The 19,649-nt window shown below is 45.2% G+C and overlaps 1 protein-coding gene across 1 annotated transcript in view; it reads right to left on the bottom strand.

The window, feature by feature from the left end:
* LOC106609601 (collagen alpha-1(VII) chain) overlaps positions 1 to 12,103 on the bottom strand; it is a 96,086-nt gene extending 83,983 nt beyond the window's left edge. Inside the window, exons 1-2 of the mRNA XM_045698655.1 lie at positions 11,807 to 12,103; positions 4,027 to 4,228 (exon numbers count right to left, since the gene is read on the bottom strand). Of these exons, the coding sequence (XP_045554611.1) occupies positions 4,027 to 4,102 (76 nt within the window). The 5' untranslated portion in view covers positions 4,103 to 4,228; positions 11,807 to 12,103. The remainder of the gene's footprint in view (positions 1 to 4,026; positions 4,229 to 11,806) is intronic.
* Between the last annotated feature and the right edge of the window lie 7,546 nt (positions 12,104 to 19,649).

A 19,649-nucleotide genomic window follows, 5' to 3' on the forward strand; every position in this document is an offset into this window, starting at 1 on the left:
AGGCGTTGAGACCATCAATATTCTGAGCAGTCCAGCAATGACATTTTAGTACAGCGAAGAGGAAGGCTTGGAATAACAACATAAACAGCCTAAAGTGGGGCCAGCCCCCGCGTCCGCTCAAACACACACCGAGCGGTTGAATAGGTGTTGGGTCTCTTTGCATAACCACACACACACCTGTTTGAATGGTAATGGAGGTAAATGTGTGCGTTTGTTTGTGGACACACCCACTATATGAACCGTATTACTTGCTATATTAGCCACACACTCTCTCTCTCTCACACACACGAACACACGCACACACATACGAACAGTCTACACACACATTGTCCCTGTCAGTGCCCCAGTATAACCGTGACAGAATAGATTACAACAGGGAATAGACGATACGGTCCAGTGATTGTGCTCTATGTGATAACTCAGCCTCTCTCCTTTCCCCTTGTCCTCCCTCGCTTTTCTCTCCTCTTTTATCCTACCCTTCCTTGGCCGCCATCCCAGGATTCAGCGGGGGTGACATATGTCCCCGGCTCAACGCGGACCAGCACTCTGCTCCTGCTCACAAAACTATATCCTCCATTCTACAGTCAGGAGACTAAGTATCACAGGGAAGCGTTTTGGGGACTACACCGACATACTCCCTCCACTGCCTCTGGCCACACTGCCATGTAATGAGGCTGTGACGCATGCTAAAACTTTACAGGTCATGGGAAACGACAGTGTGAGTCATGACTGAGCACGGTTCCTAAGTCGAGCTTCACAAAGGCAGCAAACCACGCCAGGGCACGGAAAGTTCTTCCATTCGTTTAGTGTAATATGTAGTGTCAGTGTGAACGGTTTACCCTCCAAATGGAGGAAGAGAACAGGTAGACAGGTAGAACAGGTAGAAGGACTGGAGGATTGGCGGACGGACAGACAGACAGACAGACAGACAGACAGACAGACAGACAGACAGACAGACAGACAGACAGACAGACAGACAGACAGACTGACTGACTGACTGACTGACTGACTGACTGACTGACTGACTGACTGACTGACTGACTGACTGACTGACTGACTGACTGAAGGATGAATGGACAGACAGACTGACTTAAGGACGGACGGACGAATGAACAAGCAGACAGGCAGATAGATAGACAAACAGAGGGGAAAAATGTAAATTGTCCAGACAGATAGACAGACTGAGGGGAAAAGATAAATTGTCCAGACTGTATACTGTGTCTGTACTGGCAGGTGAGAACCACATGTCTAGAATGGCTAGACAACACATGGTGAAGGGTCATTATAGTTCAGTACCTGTCCACTGTTGTCCACCTAGCTGCTACATATCATCATCTAACAATACAGTACAGTCATAGTCTATTCATTGTTCACTACATTCTAATACTGGAACATAATAACTTGGATCCATGTGTGAATCTTTGACAAAACAGAACAAGCCCCAAGAATGGCAACAGTCACTCCTTCAATGGTACCTTTCCATACAGGCTATAGTCTTGAGTTGGTTTCTCTAGTTTCAACACAGTGTATTTCACAAAATTCCATCTGCACACCATCTAAGTTCTACTTTGGGAAAATGGTAACATGAAAAAATATTTAAATGCATTTAATCTCACAGAACATGAGAGTCAGTGACGTTGGGGTTTAAATCAAGCCCACTCTAAAGCCTTCTGTCAGTCAAACACCGTAAGCATAAAACTATAGTACTGCCTGACCAGGACTCAACCTCAGCACCTTAGCCATTACACTGACAGGTCAGAACCTCTCAGCGAGGTTGTTAGGTGTTGCACAAATGTTGTTTCATTCCAATAGTTGGAAAGTAAAAATAAAATGCATCACTGGCTGCCAATCAGATTCCACCCCGAGAGTCAACCTTAGCCAGTTGATTGGCTAATTGAACCTTCCATGGCATCCAAGAACATCTGAAGCTGTGTACAGTAAACCTCTAGCAGACATGCATTTGATTTAGCTTGGCGTTTGAACTTTTGGGACTATGCCATTGGTTCCGATGTACCGGCCAAACCAAATGAAGCCCAGTTAAAGTAGTTGAACAGATTTGACATATGTATTTGACCCAGGTGTGATGTACAGTACCAAACCTAAGGCCAAGATTTGACAGTGGACTGTAGTCTGACAGATAGTGGTGAACAGGAGGCTCCCAGATGTTCAGAATGCCCTGTCTAAAGATGGAAGAGTGACTGAGTCTGCATCACTGTCTACCTGCCTAGTCCACCCAGGTGTCTAGACATACTGGACATACAGACATTATTTAGTCTAGCACTTGTGTCTGAAACAGATAGACGGAGCATGAGAGGAAGAAAGACAGGACGGAGAGAGAAGAAGGAGGACAGGATGGAGAGAGGAGAAGAAAGACAGGACGGAGAGAGAAGAAGGAGGACAGGATGGAGAGAGGAGAAGAAGGAGAGGACGGAGAGAGGAGAAGAAGGACAGGACGGCGTGAGGAGAAGAAGGACAGGACGGAGAGAAGAGAAGAAGGACAGGACAGAGAGATGAGAAGAAGGACAGGATGGAGAGAGGAGAAGAAGTACAGGACGGAGAGAGGAGAAGAAGGACAGGATAGAGAGAGGAGAAGGACAGGATGGAGAGAGGAGAAGGGCAGGATGGAGAGAGGAGAAGAAGTACAGGATGGAGAGAGGAGAAGGGCAGGATGGAGAGAGGAGAAGGACAGGATGGAGAGAGGAGAAGAAGTACAGGACGGAGAGAGGAGAAGAAGGACAGGATGGAGAGAGGAGAAGGACAGGATGGAGAGAGGAGAAGAAGGACATGACGGAGAGAGGAGAAGAAGAACAGGATAGAGAGAGGAGAAGGACAGGATGGAGAGAGGAGAAGAAGGACATGACGGAGAGAGGAGAAGAAGAACAGGATAGAGAGAGGAGAAGGACAGGACGGAGAGAGGAGAAGAAGAACAGGATAGAGAGAGGAGAAGGACAGGACGGAGAGAGGAGAAGAAGAACATGACGGAGAGAGGAGAAGAAGGACAGGATGGAGAGAGGAGAAGAAGTACAGGACGGAGAGAGGAGAAGGACAGGATGGAGAGAGGAGAAGAAGTACAGGACGGAGAGAGGAGAAGAAGGGCGGAGAGAGGAGAAGAAGTACAGGACGGAGAGAGGAGAAGAAGGGCGGAGAGAGGAGAAGAAGTACAGGACGGAGAGAGGAGAAGAAGGACAGGATGGAGAGAGGAGAAGAAGGCCGGAGAGAGGAGAAGAAGTACAGGACGGAGAGAGGAGAAGAAGGACAGGATGGAGAGAGGAGAAGAAGGACGGAGAGAGGAGAGAAGGACAGGACGGAGAGATGAGAAGTACAGGATGGAGAGAGGAGAAGAAGGACAGGACGGAGAGAGGAGAAGAAAGACAGGACGGAGAGAGGAGAAGGACAGGACGGAGAGAGGAGAAGAAGGCCAGGATGGAGAGAGGAGAAGAAGGCCAGGATGGAGAGAGGAGAAGGACAGGATGGAGAGAGGAGAAGGACAGGATGGAGAGAGGAGAAGAAGGACAGGATGGAGAGAAGAGAAGAAGTACAGGACGGAGAGAGGAGAAGAAGGACAGGACGGAGAGAGGAGAAGGACAGGATGGAGAGAGGAGAAGGACAGGATGGAGAGAGGAGAAGAAGGACAGGATGGAGAGAGGAGAAGAAGGACGGAGAGAGGGGAAGAAAGGAAAGGGTAAGTGGGTGGTGGGGAGACACATATAACGAGATGGAGGGAGGGATGAGGGAGGGATGGAAAGAAAGAATGAGAGGAAGGGTTGGTGAGATACGGGGAGATAAGTAGAACAGGTAGAGACATCGTGAGGTATATAAGGAGGAACAGAGACGGAAAGAGAGAGGAGGGGGGAGAGACAGAGAGGGAGAGAGACAAAAAGAGAGAGAAACAGAGAGAGATAGTGAGAGATGTTGAGAAAGCTGAGGAAAGGGAATGGTCAGGAGAGAAATGGTGAGAGGGAGGGGGGAGAGAGAGAGAGGCAGAGAGAGGGATGGAGAGAGAGAAAGAGAGGTCAAATCCAATACCTTCTGCCTGTTCAGTGACCGCCTGGTGGGAGAGAGACAGGGACAGCAGAAAAATCCACACGCAGGAATGGCCCATGCTCTGTCCTCCTCCTCTTTTATTCCTCCTTCTCCTCCTCTTCTCTCCTGTTCCTGGTCCTCTCCTCAGATCTCCTCCGACAGATCCACTCCTCTTTAAGATTCAGCTCAGACTCTTCTCTCTTTTCTGAAAGCAACAAAGTGAAAGAGTTAAACAAGGCCCATACATGAGTGTTTTCTATACAACACTATCACATGTTGAATCAGATTGATCCCAGGTCAGCATGTCAGGCCAGGAGGACGACATCCTCAAGGTCTGAGGGCCTTGGCCTTAGAAGTCTCAGGTAGGGCTATCTCTTCATGAGAGTATGATTCAGGATAATATCTGCTACACTGCTTACATATACCTATATTCAGCTGACTCATTTGTTTCCTACGCAGGAATCAACACCCTCCTCTAAGCAACTGAGAACCATCACGATAGTCAAATATTCACAAGATCATATCAAAGCCATGACATTTCAGATGGTGAATCCCGCACCTCCCTTTCAGTAGCTAACAGTCAGTGTGCTGTTTCACTCTGTTGAACACGGCTACCACATTGTGGAGCCCTAACGAATGTTCACTTTGGAAGAAACCTGGGCGATCAAGGCTTCACGGCAGGACTCCTGTTTGTGCACATGGCCATGAATATACTCCTGTCTACAATACGTCAGTACCAAGGTTGTTACTATGGAGACTGTTGACAGCTCCCTTGAAACAAGCTAAGCAATTAGGCACAATGAATATTCACCATCTCACAGTGAACAACACTAATATATTAAATCAAATCAACACCTGCTCTAAGCAACTGAAAACCATCACGATAGTAAAATATTCACAGTATTCATGAAATCATATCAAAGCCATGACATTTCAGATGGTGAATCACGCCTATCCCTTTCAGGAGATAACAGTCAGTTAACTACTCTATGGGTCTTTTTCCTGACAATGTAACCTGATCAAATGATGAGATAAAGTTATAGCCTATAACTAAGGCCCAGATATTTCCCAAGTCTACTTCCTGGTCCTGATCATTATGTTCCATATAGTCTAAACTGTATAACCATCCCCTCAGAATCAAGGTCCTCTGGAATGGGAGCCATAGCATCTACCTCAGCTTTGAGGCATACCTGGTCTGCCACGGTCCCCCAGACCAGAACACCTATCCTGGGGAAGAGATTAGTCGAGCCCCCTGCCCTGAAGCCTTCTCCCACTCATAGCCCTGGAACTCACATACCAGGTCTTATTAATCCCTGAGCTAGGCTAAGACACCGTAGCTAATTGTTTCCTGTGTGTGCGTGTGTGTGTGTGTATGTGCGTGTGTGTGTGTGTTGAGTTTGATCGTGACACCAAAGAAAATCTGTAATAACAGACATCTGTGTCCAGTTCTTATCTCCACCTGTAGGTACGCATCTGTGTCCACGTGTGTGTGTGTGTGTTTCTATGTGTGTATTTGTGTGTGTATGTGTATCTGTATATATGTGTGTCCATCTGTGTGTGTGTGTGTGTCAGTGTTTCTTTGTGCGGTCCCTAATCTACAGTCTAATAGATAGCAGGTTCTTTGTGACCAGACCATGAAATATGGTTTCCTTTGCATTAAAATACATGTCACGGCCATGCACTATAGCAATACATTTCAAAGTGGAGAAGTGTGTCTGGTGAAAACCTAAGCATTCCTCCCAGTAATCAGGTCTGAGAAAGGATACGTATTAACTGTCTATGAAGGTAAATTGGGTCTGCATTCCAAGGTTAATAATTGTTTCCACCAATCTCTCCCTTCAGGAGACTTGTCCATGCGCGCGCGCGCGCACACACACACACACACACACACACACACACACACACACACACACACACACACACACACACACACACACACACACACACACACACACACACACACTAAAACGTGACTGCGCACACACAAACACACACTCCCTTCAGAAGAGAAAGTGCATGCATTCCAGGTCATGGAGTCCCAGGAAGGAGAGCGCAGCCTCAAGGCTACTCTACATTCCAGGTCATGGAGTCCCAGGAAGGAGAGCGCAGCCTCAAGGCTACTCTACATTTCAGGTCATGGAGTCCCAGGAAGGAGAGCGCAGCCTCAAGGCTACTCTACATTTCAGGTCATGGAGTCCCAGGAAGGAGAGCGCAGCCTCAAGGCTACTCTACATTCCAGGTCATGGAGTCCCAGGAAGGAGAGCGCAGCCTCAAGGCTACTCTACATTTCAGGTCATGGAGTCCCAGGAAGGAGAGCGCAGCCTCAAGGCTACTCTACATTTCAGGTCATGGAGTCCCAGGAAGGAGAGCGCAGCCTCAAGGCTACTCTACATTCCAGGTCATGGAGTCCCAGGAAGGAGAGCGCAGCCTCAAGGCTACTCTACATTCCAGGTCATGGAGTCCCAGGAAGGAGAGCGCAGCCTCAAGGCTACTCTACATTCCAGGTCATGGAGTCCCAGGAAGGAGAGCGCAGCCTCAAGGCTACTCTACATTTCAGGTCATGGAGTCCCAGGAAGGAGAGCGCAGACTCAAGGCTACTCTACATTCCAGGTCATGGAGTCCCAGGAAGGAGAGCGCAGCCTCAAGGCTACTCTACATTCCAGGTCATGGAGTCCCAGGAAGGAGAGCGCAGCCTCAAGGCTACTCTACATTCCAGGTCATGGAGTCCCAGGAAGGAGAGCGCAGCCTCAAGGCTACTCTACATTTCAGGTCATGGAGTCCCAGGAAGGAGAGCGCAGCCTCAAGGCTACTCTACATTTCAGGTCATGGAGTCCCAGGAAGGAGAGCGCAGCCTCAAGGCTACTCTACATTCCAGGTCATGGAGTCCCAGGAAGGAGAGCGCAGCCTCAAGGCTACTCTACATTTCAGGTCATGGAGTCCCAGGAAGGAGAGCGCAGCCTCAAGGCTACTCTACATTTCAGGTCATGGAGTCCCAGGAAGGAGAGCGCAGCCTCAAGGCTACTCTACATTTCAGGTCATGGAGTCCCAGGAAGGAGAGCGCAGACTCAAGGCTACTCTACATTCCAGGTCATGTAGTCCCAGGAAGGAGAGCGCAGCCTCAAGGCTACTCTACATTCCAGGTCATGGAGTCCCAGGAAGGAGAGCGCAGCCTCAAGGCTACTCTACATTTCAGGCCAATTGGAATTTTCTATCTGCTTTGCTGACGTGACATTAAAGGTGATTCTGCAAAGACAACGCTTCAGATACATTTAAATGACAACATTCTGATCCTTAAGAGTGTGTTGACGCACCCCCTGCGTCAATCTAAGTAACATAATGAATAAAGTTTAAGCTGGAGATATCAGGGTTTTTATGGGCTGCGTCTCAATCCACCACATCCGCGTATGTCGGCCTTCCTCATCTGCGGTGGGAGGAGTCACAAAGGGGTTCTAAAATATCAAATAGCTAAATGATCCATGGTATGACCATCTTAAAACAATTCCATGTGTCAGCTTAGTAAAAGCCTCCAAAACGGCTTATACTTTTAGAGGTTTTAAAAGGTCAATAGATTAGCGATGGTGAGGTTGTGATTTTAGATGGCATTTATAGTATCTCTGTATTTTTGCCTTTCCCTATAGTAGGTGTGTGTGTGTGTCAAGTCTGTCTTAGCTCAGCTAGTAAATACAGATACCAGATAGAGCTACACCTCCCCCTTAAACCCTCACCCCATCTCTGAATCTCTCTATCAAAACATCCATCCCTCCATCAAAACATCCATCCCTCCATCAAAACATCCATCCATCCATCCATCCAAAACATCAATCCCTCCATCAAAACATCCATCCCTCCATCAAAACATCCATCCCAACCATCAAAACATTCATCTCTCCATCAAAACATCAATCAAAACATCCATCCCTCATCAAAACATCAATCAAAACATCCATCCCTCCATCAAAACATCCATCGACACATCCATCAACACATCCATCCCTCCATCAAAACATCAATCAAAACATCCATCCCTCTATCAAAACATCCATCCATCCATCCATCAAAACATCAATCCCTCCATCAAAACATCCATCCCTCCATCAAAACATCCATCCCTCCATCAAAACATCAATCAAAACATCCATCCCTCCATCAAAACATCAATCAAAACATCCATCCATCCATCCATCAAAACATCAATCCCTCCATCAAAACATCAATCCCTCCATCAAAACATCAATCCCTCCATCAAAACATCCATCCCTCCATCAAAACATCAATCAAAACATTCATCCCTCCATCAAAACATCCATCCATTAAAGCATCCATCCCTCCATCATATTATCTATCCCTTCATCAAACATCCATCCATCAAAACATCCATCCCTCCATCAAAACATCCAACCCTCCATCAAAACATCCATTCTTCTCTCAATCAAAACATCCATCCCTCCATCAAAACATCAATTGAAACATCCATCAACACATCCATCCATCCATCAAAACATTCATCCCTTCATCAAAACATCGATCCATCAAAACATCCATCCCTCCATCATATTATCTATCCCTTCATCAAAACATCCATCTGTCAAAACATCCATCCCTCCATCATATTATCTATCCCTTCATCAAAACATCCATCCATCAAAACATCCATCCATTCATCAAAACATCCATCCATCAAAACATCCATCCCTCCATCAAAACATCCATTCATCAAAACATCCATCCATCAAAACATCCATCCCTCCATCAAAACATCCATTCATCAAAACATCCATCCATCAAAACATCCATCCCTCCATCAAAACATCCATTCATCAAAACATCCATCCATCAAAACAGAGCTGCCAGAGGTTACACAGCATACCCAAAAGATACACAGCACCTCTCCATTCACATACCAATCCAAGCCAGTCCTGTCTCTGCTTGTATCCTGCTACATACTTTACATGTTAAAGTATAGAAACTTGAAGTTGTAGAAACATGACATCAGCTTAAGATCAGTAGGATCTTAATTTAGGCAGTTTGCTACAACTGGAATATAATCCTGCAGCAACAGGAAATGTGAATTATTATGTGGATTATAATTAATGGACATTTTTGTAGTGGTTGATACATTTCTTGTTAGGGAAAATTAAGTCAGAAATTTAAAAGTGAAAATTACAAACTTTAGAAGCCTTTTTAAACAGTAAGGCAAACTGGTTTGCAACAAGAGCATACTTTTACAGTAAGGGCTGGTTTTCCGGACCCTTCTTCCTAGACTTAAAAGCTCAATGGTGAGTCTCCATTGAAAGTGCTTTTTTCCTCTCCAGGAGTGGGTTTAATCTGGGTCTGCCTTCTGAGTCGTCTGCTGAATAAAGTACATCTCTCTGTGTAAAGTAGGTTCATGTACTAATTCTGGGTTGGTGTTGCAGAGTTGGAACTTTCCCCAAGTCAGACTGTGAAGACATCTGTAGCTCATTGCAGACATAGTAAGATGGTTAGAGTGTCAACTGATGTTCCCTGAGGTCACAGGGGAGAAAATCAAAGATGGCGGCTACGTCACAAGGGGTCAAAGCATGTGTTAGTCAATAGGACCCTCTGCTACTTACAACTTCACCAATAGAACCCTCTGCTTCTTTCAACTTCACCAATAAAACCCTCTGCTACTTACAACTTCACCAATAGAACCCTCTGCTACTTACAACTTCACCAATAGAACCCTCTGCTACTTACAACTTCACCAATAGAACCCTCTGCTACTTACAACTTCACCAATAGAACCCTCTGCTACTTACAACTTCACCAATATAACCCACTGCTTCTTTTAACTTCACCAATAGAACCCACTGCTTCTTTCAACTTCACCAATAGAACCCTCTGCTTCTTTCAACTTCACCAATAGAACCCTCTGCTACTTTCAACTTCACCAATTATCCAGATATAATACTTGAGCTAAGATTGATTAAGCTGCCTAATGGAACCAAATACATAGTCCTGAAAGTGCAAACTCCAAGCTAATTCAAGCGCGCTTCGAATACCTGCAGGCATTTGAAAGTACTTGACATATTATGTACTGTACTGACCCAGGTCTGCAATGATGTAAGTGTACACTTCTATGGACTCTTAATCAGCAATGGACCAGGCCTCACTCTGAAGATGCAGAAGGGGTATTTTTGCAAAGGCTACACTCACAAACAGGTCAGCAGCACTCAGCAACCTTTGACAACGTCCCTGCAACGCTCTCACAATGCAATCACTTGTGTCCAGCCTGGCAGCCTCACCTTGCCACTGGAGAGGGTATTGTGTCTGTCTGGCCCCAGTTAGTGTATTACAGCTCAGAGTGGATTAAAGGTAGAGGACATAAACATGGTTTCTCTCTCTCTCCAACTTAATTTGTCTTTCGCTACCACTCCCCTGCTATCTCTCCCCATATAATACTCCATCTCTCTCTCTCTACATTTGGAACCAGATGCCCTACAAGTCCAACCGCATGTCAGCTATTTCTACATAATGGCATTTTCCACATCACAGAGGATTATCCCTGTAGGTGTGAAATTGGGAGCAGTGAAAAGGCACACACACACACACACACACACACACACACACACACACACACACACACACACACACACACACACACACACACACACACACACACACACACACACACACACACACACACACACACACACACACACACACACACACACACATAGACATAGGGTAGAAACACAAGTGTGTGTGTGTGTGCCTGCCTCAAGCTGTAGTATCTATGTGATTCCCAGAAATTGGGATATGTAGTATTATCAAGACAGAGACATGCACACAAAATACACATACACACACACACACACACACACACACACACACACACACACACACACACACATAGACATACAATCCATAATATTAAAAAGTAATGAATCATTAAGATTCCATTTTATCACCACTTCCTAATGCTAGTTATTCTATACAGACATGTCTTTACATGGGGAGTTCCCTATAGTACACTCCAGTCTCATCACATTATGCTCCAGCTCTCAGACACAACAGGGACCTTCATGTGCTCCTGCTATCTAGAACCTTTAAGGGTTCTTCGGCTCTCCCCATGGGAGAACCTTTTGAATAACCCTTGTTGGTTACAGGAAGAAACCTTTTGAGTTCCATCTAGAACCCAGTCTACAGAGGGTTCTACATGGAACCAAAACGTGTTCTACTGTGTGGACAGTCAAAGAACCCTTTTAGAACCCTTTTTTCTAAGAGTGTTCCTGTGCAGGCATCCCCTCTACACCAGTGTGGATGTGGCAGTAGCAGCAGCAGCATGCAACAGGTTATTTACTTTAATGCTACAATGCACTTTCCTCTTCCCTCAGACATTGTGTTTAAAAGCATGAGTAATGCTGAGAATGCAATGAATTCCTGAACATAAAGTGGGGGAAAGGCTCCTTAAACACATTATATAGATATAAATGCTTCCATTTTCTGCCAAAGCCTTTTCAGCTGCATTAGCTCTGCTAGTTTCTCTCTCTTTGAAAACTATATTGAGTGGAACGGCGCATTCAGAAAATAACCGTTTCCAAATTTGTTCCACAATTACCAGACTGTAGCTGGGTGTTAACTTTAGAACTGGCAGAGACAGTGGGTGTCTCCCAGATGACACCCTATTCCCTATATAGTGCACTACTTTTCTAATCAAATGTAGGTAACTTTGTAAAGAGTAGGGTGCCATTTGAGACATAGCCAGTAAGAGACAGTGAAAGTAGTGGCCCACTCACAGAGCCCCTAAAAGCTTCTTGCTTACCTCTCCAGGGATAGGACACATCCTCTTGTTCTGGCAACTTGTTCTGGCAACTGCTGCGTGCTGCTCTCTACGGGTTGCCAGGTTGTGAGAGAAAAAAATCCCTGAGAAAAAGTTTAGAAGTGCCCACAAGGGAGAAGAAAGAATCCGAGATTGTATTGTATTATATTCCGTAAAATAAGTAGTTGCAACACTCACATACAGTAGATTGTGTACTGTGTGTGAGATAAGGAGTGTGTGTGGGTAGGTAGAGTGAATGAATGAGAACAGTTAGAGAGGGGGTGCATGGAGCTGCTGTAACCTGTTAGCTCACACTCTGACAGAGAGAGCGAGAGAGAGAGAGAGAGAGAGAGAGAGAGAGAGAGAGAGAAAGAGAGAGGGTGTTATTTATGTGTGTGTTTCTTGACCCTGACAGGAATGTATTACTACCTTTTACCTCCATTGACTCATCCTCTGTCTCTCTCTTCTCCCTTCTTTCTCTGTCTCTCTTCTCCCTTCTTTCTCTGTCTATCTGCTCCCTTCTTTCTCTGTCTCTCTGCTCCCTTCTTTCTCTGTCTCTCTGCTCCCTTCTTTCTCTGTCTCTCTGTTCCCTTCTTTCTCTGTCTCTCTTCTCCCTTCTTTCTCTGTCTCTCTTCTCCCTTCTTTCTCTGTCTCTCTGCTCCCTTCTTTCTCTGTCTCTCTGTTCCCTTCTTTCTCTGTCTCTCTTCTCCCTTCTTTCTCTGTCTCTCTTCTCCCTTCTTTCTCTGTCTCTCTGCTCCCTTCTTTCTCTGTCTCTCTGCTCCCTTCTTTCTCTGTCTCTCTGTTCCCTTCTTTCTCTGTCTCTCTTCTCCCTTCTTTCTCTGTCTCTCTTCTCCCTTCTTTCTCTGTCTCTCTGCTCCCTTCTTTCCTGTCTCTCTTCTCCCTTCTTTCTCTGTCTCTCTGTTCCCTTCTTTCTCTGTCTCTCTTCTCCCTTCTTTCTCTGTCTCTCTGCTCCCTTCTTTCTCTGTCTCTCTGCTCCCTTCTTTCTGTCTCTCTGCTCCCTTCTTTCTCTGTCTCTCTTCTCCCTTCTTTCTCTGTCTCTCTTCTCCCTTCTTTCTCTGTCTCTCTGCTCCCTTCTTTCTCTGTCTCTCTGCTGCCTTCTTTCTCTGTCTTTCTGCTCCCTTCTTTCTCTCTCTCTTCTCCCTTCTTTCTCTGTCTCTCTGCTCCCTTCTTTCTCTGTCTCTCTGCTCCCTTCTTTCTCTGTCTCTCTGCTCCCTTCTTTCTCTGTCTCTCTGCTCCCTTCTTTCTCTGTCTCTCTGCTCCCTTCTTTCTCTGTCTCTCTTCTCCCTTCTTTCTCTGTCTCTCTGCTCCCTTCTTTCTCTGTCTCTCTGCTCCATTCTTTCTCTGTCTCTCTGCTCCCTTCTTTCTCTGTCTCTCTGCTCCCTTCTTTCTCTGTCTCTCTGCTCCCTTCTTTCTCTGTCTCTCTGCTCCCTTCTTTCTCTGTCTCTCTTCTCCCTTATTTCTCTGTCTCTCTGCTCCCTTCTTTCTCTGTCTCTCTTCTCCCTTCTTTCTCTGTCTCTCTGCTGCCTTCTTTCTCTGTCTCTCTGCTCCCTTCTTTCTGTCTCTCTGCTCCCTTCTTTCTCTGTCTCTCTTCTCCCTTCTTTCTCTGTCTCTCTGCTCCCTTCTTTCTCTGTCTCTCTGCTCCCTTCTTTCTCTGTCTCTCTGCTGCCTTCTTTCTCTGTCTCTCTGCTCCCTTCTTTCTCTGTCTCTCTTCTCCCTTCTTTCTCTGTCTCTCTGCTCCCTTCTTTCTCTGTCTCTCTGCTCCCTTCTTTCTCTGTCTCTCTGCTCCCTTCTTTCTCTGTCTCTCTGCTCCCTTCTTTCTCTGTCTCTCTGTTCCCTTCTTTCTCTGTCTCTCTGCTCCCTTCTTTCTCTGTCTCTCTGCTCCCTTCTTTCTCTGTCTCTCTGCTCCATTCTTTCTCTGTCTCTCTTCTCCCTTCTTTCTCTGTCTCTCTGCTCCCTTCTTTCTCTGTCTCTTTGCTCCCTTCTTTCTCTGTCTCTCTGCTCCCTTCTTTCTCTGTCTCTCTGCTCCCTTCTTTCTCTGTCTCTCTGCTCCCTTCTTTCTCTGTCTCTCTGCTCCCTTCTTTCTCTGTCTCTCTGTTCCCTTCTTTCTCTGTCTCTCTTCTCCCTTCTTTCTCTGTCTCTCTTCTCCCTTCTTTCTCTGTCTCTCTGCTCCCTTCTTTCTCTGTCTCTCTCCTCCCTTCTTTCTCTGTCTCTCTTCTCCCTTCTTTCTCTGTCTCTCTGCTCCCTTCTTTCTCTGTCTTTGTGCTCCCTTCTTTCTCTGTCTCTCTGCTCCCTTCTTTCTCTGTCTCTCTGCTCCCTTCTTTCTCTGTCTCTCTCCTCCCTTCTTTCTCTGTCTCACTGCTCCCTTATTTCTCTGTCTCTCTGCTCCCTTCTTTCGCTGTGTGTTCCTAAAGATGATAAGAAGGAATGAGGACAACCCTGGATTTTCCACACTTAGTCTCAGACAGAGTAGTACAGCATTGACAGTAGGAACTATGCAGTACCTAAGGATAAACGCACCAGTGGGTGTGTGTGTGTGTGTGTGTGTGTGTGTGTGTGTGTGTGTGTGTGTGTGTGTGTGTGTGTGTGTGTGTGTGTGTGTGTGTGTGTGTGTGTGTGTGTGTGTAAATCATGCATTGGAGTCAATGACAGATATGTACTGACGTTTCTAGTAAGGATTTAGCCCTGGGAGACCCTCCATGGAGCAGGATCAGTGAATTAGCCAGGTGACACTCTGAAATATCCAGAAACCACAGTCCCACTTCATTAATACATGTATGACTCTTTCCTCAGCCTTAGCAGTCATATACATCATCCTAATCTAGAAAACCAACAGTTATTGTTAATCAAAGCTGGTTAAACAAAGAATTATACAGATACAATGTATTATTATCAGGGAATCAAGGATCCCTCCACGTCTTGTTTCTTCCTTTCCGGGAGGTGTTCCATCCTTGCTACTTTGATGCTGCTTGCTCTTTGGGGGTCTAGGCTGGGTTACTGGCACTTTGGGAATAATGTATTTGGGTAAATAAGGCTTTAATTTGATTTGGGAACCCAAATGAACTTCAGGAGAGCTGTAACAGTATGATTAACAAGAAAACACACAATGAAATACAACAGAGATATCTACTGTAACAACACTCATCCCACTCTAATGTATACCTGCATTTACATTGTAGTCATTTAGCAGAGACTCTTATCCAGAGCGACTTACAGGAGCATTTAGGGTTAAGTGCCTTGCTCAAGAGCACAGACAGATTTTTCACCTAGTCAGCTCGGGATTCAAACAAATAAGGTTGGTGAAGCTATGTACCTGGTATTATAAACTGGGTGGTTCGAGCCCTGAATGCTGATTGGCTGACATACCACGGGTATGACAAAACATTTATTTTAACTGCTCTAATCACGTTGGTAACCAGTTTATATTAGCAATAAGGCACCTCAGGGGTTTGTGGTATATGACCAATATACCACAGCTAATGGCTGTATACAGGCATTCTGCGTTGCATCGTGCTTAAGAACAGCCCTTAACCGTGGTATATTGGCCATATACCACACCCTCTCATGCCTTATTGCTTAAATATACCTCTGTTTAAAGGCCATATTCCCACGCATTAAATCAGCAAAACAGGAATCAACACTGTCTTCAAAAATACCAGAGGATGAAAAAGTTAACAAATCAATCAAGTTTTGATGAGCAGCTAACCCTTTCTGCAGGATGCTGTTTGACAAGCCGAGGTAGATCAGTGAAGTCATCGTTAATGGCCGACAGCAGGAATGGGGCTACTGGGTTTATAGGGGCTCGCCAGCTGTCAGCCATGACACGCTATAACTCAACACATACTGGTCACAGACCCTGACAGAACCTTCTCTCTGGCTGCGTCCTAAATGGCGCCCTATAGGTCCTATTCAAAAGCAGTACACTATACAGTGGCGTGCGAAAGTATTCACCCCCTTGGCATTTTTAATATTTTGTTGCCTTACAACCTGGAATTAAAATTGATTTTTGAGGGGTTTGTAACATTTGATTTAGACAACATGCCTACCACTTTGAAGATACAAAATATTTTTATTGGGAAACAAACAAGGAATAAGACAAAAAAAAACAGATAACTTGAGCGTGCATAACTATTAACCCCCTGTCACGTCCTGGCCAGTATAAGGGTTAATTGTTATTGTAGTTTGGTCAGGACGTGGCAGAGGGTATTTGTTTTATGTGGTCCGGGGTGGTGTTTTGGTAAATGGGTGTTTGATTTAGTATTTCCGGGTTTTTTGGTTTATGGTCTATGTTTATGTATTTCTATGTGTAGTCTAGTAAGTGTGTTTCTATGTGGAGTTAATTGGGGTGGACTTCCAATTGAAGGCAGCTGTGTGGTGTTGCCTTTGATTGGAAGTCCTATATTAGTTGGGTGTGTTTGTCTGTGTGTTTGTGGGAAATTGTTCTGTGTTTAGTCTTGTGTCTTGCCAGACTGTCAGTGGATCGTTCGTTTTGTTGTTTTTGTGTTCGTTTTGATTTAATAAATGTTCAAAATGTGTACAGCAATCTTTAAGTCATACCACAGATTCTCAATTGGATTGAGGTCTGGGCTTTGACTGGGCCATTCCAAGACATTTAAATGTTTCCCCTTAAACTGCTTTAGCAGTATGCTTAGGGTTATTGTCCTGCTGGAAGGTGAATCTCCATCCCAGTCTCAAATCTTTGGCAAACAGGTTTCCCTCAAGAATGTATTTAGCGCCATCCATCATTCCTTAAATTCTGACCAGTTTCCCAGCCCCTGCCGATGAAAAACATCCCCACAGCATGATGCTGCCACCACCATGCTTCACTGTGGGGATGGTGTTCTCGGGGTGATGAGGTGTAGGGTTTGTATACATAACGTTTTCCTTGATGACCAAAAAGCTCAATTTTTTTCTCATCTGACCAGAGTACCTTCTTCCATATGTTTGGGGAGTCTCCCACATGCCTTTTGGCAAACACCAAACATGTTTGCTTATATTTTTCTGGCCAATCTTCTATAAAGCCCAGCTCTGTGGAGCGTACGGCTTAAAGTGGTCCTATGGACAGATACTCCAATCTCCGCTGTGGAGCTTTGCAGCTCCTTCAGGGTTATCTTTGGTCTCTTTGTTGCCTCTCTGATTAAAGCCCTCCTTGCCTGGTCCATGAGTTTTGGTGGGCAGGCCTCTCTTGGCAGGTTTGTCGTGGTGCCATATTATTTACATTTTTTAAGAAAGGATTTAATGGTGCTCCGTGGGATGTTGAAAGTTTCGGATATTTTTTATAACCCAACCCTGATCTCTATAACCCAACCCAATACTTGTCCACAACTTTGTCCCTGACCTGTTTGGAGAGCTCCTTGGTCTTCATGGTGCCGCTTGCTTGGTGGGGCCCCTTGCTTAGTGGTGTTGCAGACTCTGGGGCCTTTCAGAACAGTTGTATATATACTGAGATAATGTGACAGATCATGTGACACTTAGATTGCACACAGGTGGACTTTACTTAACTAATTATGTGACTTCTGAAGGTAATTGGTTGCACCAGATCTTATTTAGGGGCTTCATAGCAAAGGGGGTGAATACATATGCATGCACCACTTTTTATTTTTTTATTTTTTTCATTTCACTTCACCAATTTGGACTGTTTTGTGTATGCCCATTATATTAAATCCAAATAAAAATCTATTTAAACTACAGGTTGTAATGCAATAAAATAGGAAAAACGCGAAGGGGGGTGAATACTTTTGCGAGGCACTGTATAGGTAACAGGGATCCATTTGGGATGGGACCTCTGTCTCTCAGCATCATGGGTGACACTACAAAAACTGCTCCTATTTAGATTCAGTGAACCACTTTGGATTTAACTTTAGCTGTTAAAAACATGAAAGTCATTCAGTCTAATGCACGAGAAGCAGAAGAGGACAAGGAACATGCAGATTTCCATCTTATCACAGATGTTGATATTGGAAAAGTACACCCTCTATATCCACATCTATTGCCCCCTGAGTTCAAAGTTCCTTGGTTCTGGGAAAGAGCTGTAAACAAAGAAAAAGGCGGGAAGAGGCCCTCTTTCCACTGGCACTGACTTTGCGGATAAATACTTAGTTGGGGGAAAATGTACTTGATACGATTGTGATGTGTTGTTGTCTCACCTAGACATTTTCAGATGAATGCACAATTTTATTTATTTATTTATTTTATTTCACCTTTATTTAACCAGGTAGGCCAGTTGAGAACAAGTTTTCATTTACAACTGCGGCCTGGCCAAGATAAAGCAAAGCAGTGTGACAAAAACAACAGCACAGAGTTACACATAAACAAACGTACAGTCAATAACACAAAAGAAAGAAAAATCTATGTACAGTGTGTACAAGTGTAGAAAAGTAGGGAGGTAGGCAATAAATAGGCCCTAGAGGCGAAAAATTATTACAATTTAGTATTAATATTGGAGCGATAGATGTGCAGATGATGATGTGCAAGTGGAGATACTGGGGCGCAAAAGAGCAAGAGGGTAAGTAATAATATGGGAGTGAGGTAGTTAGGTGTGCTATTTACAGATTGGCTGTGTACAGGTACAGTGATCGGTAAGCTGCTCTGACAGCTGATGCTTAAAGTTAGAGGGAGATATAAGACTCCAGCTTCAGAGATGTTTGCAGTTCGTTCTAGTCATTGGCAGCAGAGAACTGGAAGGAAAGACGGCCAAAGGAAGTGTTGGCTTTGGGGATGAACAGTGCAATATACCTGCTGGAGCGCGTGCTACAGGTGGTGTTGCTATGGTGACCTGTGAGCTGAGATAAGGCGGGGTTTTACCTAGCAGAGACTTATAGATGACCTGGAGCCAGTGGGTTTGGCGACGGATATGTAGCGAGGGCCAGCCAACAAGGGCATACAGGTCGCAGTGGTGGGTAGTATATGGGGCTTTGGTGACAAAACAGATGGCACTGTGATAGACTGCATCAAATTTGCTGAGTAGTATTGGAGGCTATTTTGTAAATGACATCGCCGAAGTCAAGGATCGGTAGTGTAGTCAGTTTTACGAGGGTATGTTTGGCGGCATGAGTGAAGGAGGCTTTGTTGCGAAATAGGAAGGCAATTCTAGATTTAACTTTGGATTGGGGATGCTTAATGTGAGTCTGGAAGGAGAGTTTACAGTCTAACCAGTCACCTAGGTATTTGTAGTTGTCCACATATTCTAGGTCAGAACCGTCCAGAGTAGTGACGCTAGTTGGGCGGGAGGGTGCGGGCAGCGATCGGTTGAAGAGCATGCATTTAGTTTTACTTGCATTTAGAAGCACTTGGAGGCAATGGAAGGAGTGCTGTATGGCATTGAAGCTCGTTTGGAGGTTAGTTAACACAGTGTCCAAAGAAGGGCCAGATGTATACAGAATGGTGTCGTCTGCGTAGAGGTGGATCAGAGAATCACCAGCAGCAAGAGCGATATCATTGATATACACAGAGAAAAGAGTCGGCCCGAGAATTGAACCCTGTGGCACCCCCATAGAGACTGCCAGAGGTCCGGACAACAGGCATTCCGATTTGACACACTGAACTCTATCTGAGAAGTAGTTGGTGAACCAGGCGATGCAATCATTTGAGAAACCAAGGCTATTAATTGTCTGCCAAGGCTTTTAACTAACTATACGTCACTCTGGATAAGAGCATCTGCTAAATGACTAACATGTAAAATGTCAACGTAAGAGAGGGATAGGAGGGACAGATAGAAGGGAAGGGGGAGGGAGTTCCCTGAGCACCATCAACTCAGTACCTCTACCTTCTATAGCCTGGCCTAACGGTGTCTGACTGAACACCCTCTACCTTCTATAGCCTGGCCTAA

This window comes from Salmo salar, chromosome ssa17, assembly GCF_905237065.1.
Source record: "Salmo salar chromosome ssa17, Ssal_v3.1, whole genome shotgun sequence".
Lineage (NCBI taxonomy): Eukaryota > Metazoa > Chordata > Actinopteri > Salmoniformes > Salmonidae > Salmo > Salmo salar.